The 7,529-nt window shown below is 37.2% G+C and overlaps 1 protein-coding gene across 7 annotated transcripts in view; it reads left to right on the top strand.

Moving 5' to 3' along the window:
* Positions 1-7,529, top strand: part of LOC106878803 (H(+)/Cl(-) exchange transporter 3) — a 118,959-nt gene that overhangs the window by 88,964 nt on the left and 22,466 nt on the right. For 6 of the 7 annotated variants that reach the window (XM_014928143.2, XM_014928141.2, XM_052975048.1 and 3 more), the window contains 2 exons: positions 1,966-2,061; positions 7,268-7,291. In XM_014928143.2, the coding sequence (XP_014783629.1) occupies positions 1,966-2,061; positions 7,268-7,291 (120 nt within the window). The remainder of the gene's footprint in view (positions 1-1,965; positions 2,062-7,267; positions 7,292-7,529) is intronic. The other variant, XM_014928142.2, reaches the window with a different exon arrangement.

Here is a 7,529-nt window from a genome sequence, read left to right as displayed (position 1 = left end):
GTAGTGATGATGGTGGAGGATATCGACTCCTTACTTGTTTTTTCTAATATACACCATAAGTATTCAATAATATTGAGATCTGGGGACTGTGTTGGCCAGATAAGATGTTCAACTTCACTAGAATTTTCCTCATGCCATTCAGTAACAACTTTAGCTGTGTGAATTGGTGCATTATCATCCTGAAAGATTGCATTTCCCTCAGGAAACAGTTCTGCAACCATAGGATGAATTTGATCAGATAAAATGCTTAAATAGTCTTGAGTATTAATTCTGCTATGAAGAGAAACCATTGAGCCAGTGGATTTCCAAGATATAGTGCTGCCCACATCATCACAGATCCTCCTCCATGTTTAACTGTTGGAAGAAGGCAGTCTGGGTCAGATGCTTCTTTTGGCCGTCTCCACACACATATACTCGGCTGGTGGTCAGAAATAAGGTAAAGGAATAACGTAAAAATAAACAAGCTTTTGACGGTTTTACAGATGTTTCAAAATTATGATTTTATGATTCTAGGTGTTTCCATTATTTTGTTCACCCCCTATACAGGGTGTCCACAAAGTCTGGGTACATGGAGGAAATAAAATCATAACATAAACAATTAAATATAAGAAATAATAATTTCTTAAAGTATGTGTTAATCTCCATGTACCCAGACTTTGTGGACACCCTGTATGTATGTATCACTCAAAGAAACTCCAACCTTTTCCAACCTTCACGTTTCATTAACAATCCTCAAAGGAAACTCTCTTAAGAATGGAGCTGTGCAGTTTTAAATCACGAAAGTTAAAGTCTGGTCAGAGAGGAACCAACGGTTTCGCATCCACGAAAGGCACAGCCTTGTGGACAGCTCATCAGACTCTATACAAAGGCAAATTTAACTCTTCACCTCGCAGAGGTAGAGAAAAGCTGTGTCAATTTGTCATCAGAGAAAAAAAAAACGTTAGTGGACATAGGTTGTCTCCCCTGGACCAGCGATAATTAGAAGTGGTGAACAGTTAAATTAGTCTTTGTATAGTCTGATGATTTGGCCACAAGGCTGGTTACTCTACGACTAGACTTCAACTTTAGTGAATTGATACAAACACACACATAAAGCAAAAATATTGGGTTTTATATGTGTGTGTGTGTGCGTGTGTTTGTACCTCCTTTGTCTTGACATCATGTGATAGTTGCAAACGGTCATCACCATCATAGAAACTGATTTGGAAACATTTACAGTCCTATGTATGTCTACACAAACACACACACGCATACTAGGAGCAGTCCCAGACTCACCTGTGTTTATTGTCTAACATATATATGCGTGTGTAATTATATATATATATGTGTGTGTGTGTGTGTGTAATCATCATTGTTTCACATCCATTTTCCATGCTGACATAGGCAGGATGGTTCCACAGAAACAGGCAAGTCAGAAGACGACACCAAACTCTGTCCTCTGCTTTGACATGGGTTTTATGGTTGGATGACCTTCCTAATGCCAATTATTTTCCAGTGTGTGGACTGGGTGCTTTTTATGTTGCTCCAGCAGCACTGAGGTCACCAGGTAATTTGCAGGACAAAGAGCCCCCTCAACTGGAGTATGGGGTGAGTATTGAGAGGCAGAAAGGTGTCTTACATCAGAAGATAGACATGGCTTCCTCAGACAAAGCAGAGAGGAAAGAGGATGTAACCAAGCTGCAGGGTGGTGCATCTAGAAAAGTGAGACAGGAATTTTGAAAGGTGAGTGGAAAGTAGAGGATTTAGCAGGGACATATTGTGTGCAGGTAGATAAGTAGGTGGATAGGTGATGGAGAATGAAAGAGAAGGAGGGAAAAAAAGTAGTGGTGAGCACGGGTCGGTTGTGGGAGATGGGATGGGTCAGGTAGATGGCTTCTACTTTGCTGGGTGGGTCTTCTCAAGCACAGCATATCACCAGTTGTCTCAAACCATTGAATTGTGAAACTCCTTGACATAACTCCTCAGCTATGATGCCCATATACGACTGAATGGTTACCCTTATTTAGACAGCAAGGAAGAATTCACCCACACAACAATGGCAGCAGATGTGATGCGGCCTCGGTAAGTACATAAAAAAATGCAGCACTCAGTCACCAATAAACCATTTCTCTTTGCTAAGATAGATTCAAATCCCTTAAGCTGGAAGAAACTGCTGAGGGATCTAATGACTGAATTTTCAGTGAAATATGTCAAATTTGTGTGAAAGAATGTTTTTAAAAAATTTTTTTTTTTTTAGGTGGTGGGGTTTCTCATCTGAACCATTTCCTCGTCCAATAAATATTTCTGGTTTCATTTTTGTCACTAATAGACCCAATACAAATAGAATTTGAGACTCTCTCCCCTTGCTCTGTTTCTGTCTCTCAAGCAGTCCCCCTCTCCCCCATCCCTATTTGTACCTAGATTGCAGAATGGTATTCCATAATAACATTATCTTCAATCAAGATGGCATTTGGACCTCTCTATTTTAGTCACTAACTCAGATGCTGTAATTCTCAACCGAGAATTCCTGTTTTTCTTGACTTACTGTTGAAATTTTTGCTTGCTATGATAGCAAACTTTTGCATGCCTTGTGACTCCTGGTTCATGTAAAAACATTTACTTTGTGTGGAGATGGGTGACAGTTACTCAATTTTACATACAGTGTTTTCTTACCCTGTGGTGTAGGTTGTACATTCATCTAGTTTACAGTTTGGAATCAAAAATATGATTGAAGGTTAAATTTCTTTGCATGGAGACATGATGAAACGATTTCTTTCTTATTCAAGATACAACCATGTAGTGTCAAGTTCTTGAGTTTTTTCTGTCAGACATAAATGACAGTGTCTACAGAAGCCATTGTATACCTTCTATGCTACAGCTCTTAATTTTATCAGTTTTATCTATAGTTGCTGCCACTACACTGTTTTTTTTAAAGAAATCAGATATATTTTGAAAGAAATTTTAATTTTCACTTATTTTTGTACTCAAGGAATCTTAGCCTTAAACATGTTTTGAGTTAACCTCTCAGGTTCGATGTTTTTACTGTACAGTCTTCCAATTCTACATCTTCTGTTTATGCTATTATTTTGACAGACATTTCCCATTCAAAGACCCCATTGAGCTGTCTCTGAAATTGTATTTGGTTTTGGTTGTTTCATGTTTATAGATTTTTACTAACAGAGATTTGTAATTCTGTGTTACCCACACAGCTTTTATTGATGTTAGTAAGACTTTTGTTGCAGACCTTCTGACACCTGCATGAAGTAAGAAAGTGCATAGTGATTAAAATGAGCAAAGACCATGCTGGATATTTTTGTGGATATTTTCAAACTATATTGAGAACGAAACCAGAAAATATTTCTATTTAATGCTGGGCCTTCATTTTATTTACTTTCAACATTTCAGCCATGAATTGAAACCACACATCTAGCAATGGGTGTTAGGGCAGCTTCGTTGTATATTTTCTATTTGATGATTGATTAAATATGAACCAATTAACATTTCCTGTGATGTGCTGTACAATCATGAGTAGGTGATTGATGTTGTGTGTGTGTGTTCTCCATTGACCTGACCATAAAGATGGTATTTGCTGATGTTTAGGTTGAGTTTTGGAAATTTCCTATATTCAAGTTACAAGAATGAAGATCAGTTTTTATGTTAATTTAATACATTCTTCATCATTATCATACATTCTTACACATATTTCTTTACGGAAGATATCTTATGTAAAGTATTTCTTCAATCAGATTACATCAACTCATCAGAGATTGTATAACAAACAAGCAAAATTACTGCCTTAAATCACTTGACAGAAACATTGTACACAATCCAACCGGTGTAGGGATAAAAAAATTTCATTAAATACCTTAAAAGGTGAAGGTTTTTTTAATCCTGATATAGATAATGCTAGATGTGTCTGTTGTAACAGATGTAGACAGATCTAAAGTATCAGATGTCAGAACTAATAATGATCTATTATTTTTATTTGACCACACGTAGGTAATTAAAACATTGACTTTCACATAAGCTGTGGTAAATATAGTTCAACATACATAGAACTGATGGAGATTAAGACAGAATAAGCTTCATCAATATATGTTTGAAAGTGCAATCTGATAGGAAGATATTTCTGAGAAGTTAGAGTTTAGGGTGGTCCCATAGGCTGGAAATTTTGATACGAAATTTGCTTAGCTGACATGGTTGAAGGCTTTGCTGATGTCTTGAGCAACAGCATTGCATTCATGGAACTTTTACTTGTTTCAGTCATTGGACTGTGGCCATGCTGGGGCATCTCCTCTAAGAGTTTTATTGAACAAATCAACCCTACTACTTGAATTTTGGCATTTATTCTATCAGTCTATTTTGCTGAACTTCTATCTGACCCATTGCAAGTAAGGAAGAGCAAATGTTAAAGAAAGGACCAAAAAAAAAAAATGATTTGATTAGGAAAAAAGGGCTTGAATTTGGAGATAATAATTAGGAATGTATTTCAGTGTTATCTCTAAACACCTGATATCCAAGTGGTATTGGAATTTGCTGATTCTGGGCAGAAGTGAATTTACTGCATTGTTGGTATTGCTTTGATGTTTTCATTAGTGAATAGTAAGGATTAAAAACAAAATTAGACATTAATTTACTAACATATGTAGAGATGTTGCATATTGGTGTATTTATGAGGAGACTGTAATTCTCATAATAAAAGTAAACGATGCTAATAGTTTGGTGTTGCAAAGTTGTTGAATGGTGGAGATGAGGGCATATCTTTGAATTCTTGTTCTAATGCGAGTGATGAAGCTTTCAAGTTACAGTGACTAATTGAAGCACAAATTCAGCTCTGAGACAGAAAATTGATGCCCAGGAACCAGTTACCTTCTAAACATATGTGAAAACACCTGCATGCAATTAGCTTAACTGTATCTGAGCAACTTAGGCAGGTGAAAGTGATATAACAGGTAAAAACTATATTCACAATGTAGTTCAGTAAATGGTACCAACAAATTTCATCTCAGTTTATTTTTTTATGATTTTTACACTAGACTAACTACCTTTCATCAAAGTATTTAGTTGCTAATAAGCCTAGAAGAGTTACACAGAGAGAAAAGAGCACAGAACTACTTCAGAAAGCTAATTGTTGATAAATGACTTGAGAGCGTAGACAAATGTTGTACAAATGTGTCGTTAGTGAAGTGGAAGTTGGTAACAAGTTCACTGTGGAATTTAGACTTGGTTCTTTGCTCTTATTATTGTTCTCTGAGCCATAATCAGAAAGTCTAAGACCAACTGTCCATTGAAATTCCTGTATACTGATGAGCTGAGTTTTATAACTGAAAATGTGGAAGGTTTAGAAAAGAAATTCCAAATGTGGGAAGAACAGTCAGACAGCAAAGGCCTCAGGGTTAACTGAGCAACAAAGTCAAATTTTAATTTATAGTAAGGAAGATAGAAGCTTGTTGCCATCAAGGAAATGGCCATGTTTGATGTGCTGAAAGATTAGAAAAGAATTCTATTTGGTGTACATGTACCCAATTTAAAATAGAAATGTACAAGAGATGCAGTGGGATGCATGGGAGAGGCGGCAGAGAAAGACTGAGCGAGACATAAGCAGGGAGAAAGGCGAAAACTGATTCCATTGTGTTGAACCATATAAAGAAGACAACAAAGAAATTCAACAATGCCAAGAGACAGGAACCATCTAACCCATGCAACCATAGGAAAATGGATGTAAAAATGATGTTGATGATGTGTGTGTGTGTGGCTATGACTTCACTGGTATGTATTTAGTTGTTTATATTGCATCCTTTTATATCCAGTAATTTGTGGTTTGACAAATATGGAAGAATGCAAATAAGAACTGTCTGAAATAAGTACTGAGGTTGATATGGTTAACTGGTGGTGCCCAAGTATGGCTGCAGTCCAATGAGTGAAACCAGTAAAAGAACCCCTGTGTGTTTGCAAAGTATGTATTTGTGTGTGTTTTTGAGTCTGTTTGGGTAGTCATTGGTGGTGAGGGTTTTCTGGGTCAGAAGTCGGACCGGAACTTCTTTTAGATACCTCTATTATAACTCACAGAGGAAATGTTGGGTCTATTCTTTAACATGTCCGTCCCAGTCTTGCTCTGTAGTTGTGAGACTTGCATTCTGGTCTGGGACCCTTAGGGATCATGTTTTGGTTCTAGGATTGTCAAATGGGATTTCATATCCAACCAACAATACTCAAAAATTGGGATGCTGTTTCTTACTTGTATGATTCAGGTACATTAGCTGAGATTGTTTATGTTGCTTGTTTTTCCTCTTTGGATCCTACATATCATGTTCTTTTCTCTGACGATCCAGCTGGGTGATGACTTGCATTGGTCAGCCATGTTGTTCTGACAGATGAGGAAGATGGGCACTGACTGGGACTCTGCTCAGACGGTTGCCTCAGAGAACGAAATCCTTAAATGCATACATGTACATTAACACACACATACAAACACGCGCATTGCCTTTTGTCCTATTCAGATTGATGAACTTTCAACTCAGTGTTTATGCAACTTTTTTTCTTGCTCCCACCGTCACATCCTGGATGTTTTGTTGGGTCAAAATTAGGAAGGTGATCCATGTCAGCTTGTGAATATGTATGGCATCTAAAACCATTGGTGAAACATGGTACCATGCTAATACCAAATCATTCTTGATTGCAAGTAATAGGGGGATACACACACATGTACATATACACACACACATAGTAGGCTTCTTTTAGTTTCCGTCTACCAAATCCACTCACAAGGCTTTGGTCAACCCAGGGCTATAGAAAATGCTTACCCAAAATACCATGTGGTTGAGGAGCAAGCTTCTCACACACACACACACACACACACACATGTCATGAATGAATTTTCTTAAAAGGTACAAAGATGATTGCAAAGAAGCAGTAAAGACACAAAGTGCTGTGGACATTTGAACAAGATAATACTTGATAATAACGATTACCTCATCATCATCATCATCATCACCACCAGCAACAACAGTAATGAGCCCGTGTGGGAGCCTCTCCACATTCACTCAGCCATCTAGAAATAACATTCAAATCTCTCAAACCAAATCCTATTAAATGATGTAGCCTTACATATGTCTAGACGAGATGGTCACAGCTGGAAAGTCATTCATCATAGGTCTGTTCAATCAGGGTTGACTTGGAACTAAACAGCAACAACAACTGACACCACCACCACTTCATGTTTATCCATTTTAACAGTTTGTCTTTTTTTTTCATTTTTATTTTTATGTTTTTGTTTTTGCCTCCCAAGGTACTGGCGATATGGACTGGGCGTGTAAGTGTTCTGTTTTCCAATACTACTGAATCTCGCTCTCATCTCTCAACCTCTCTTTTAACCCCACCCCCAGTGCTGCCTTTGTAGAATGCTTCACCATTTATATATTTATTTATGTGTGTGTGTCTCTCTCTCTCTCTACATGTATGTGTACATATGTATATATGCATGTGCATATATGTATATATGCATATATATATATATATGTATATATACATAGATGCATGTGCATATATAT

Source organism: Octopus bimaculoides, chromosome 20 (genome assembly GCF_001194135.2).
Source record: "Octopus bimaculoides isolate UCB-OBI-ISO-001 chromosome 20, ASM119413v2, whole genome shotgun sequence".
Classification (NCBI taxonomy): domain Eukaryota; kingdom Metazoa; phylum Mollusca; class Cephalopoda; order Octopoda; family Octopodidae; genus Octopus; species Octopus bimaculoides.
This window is presented reverse-complemented; position numbering and strand designations above follow the sequence as displayed.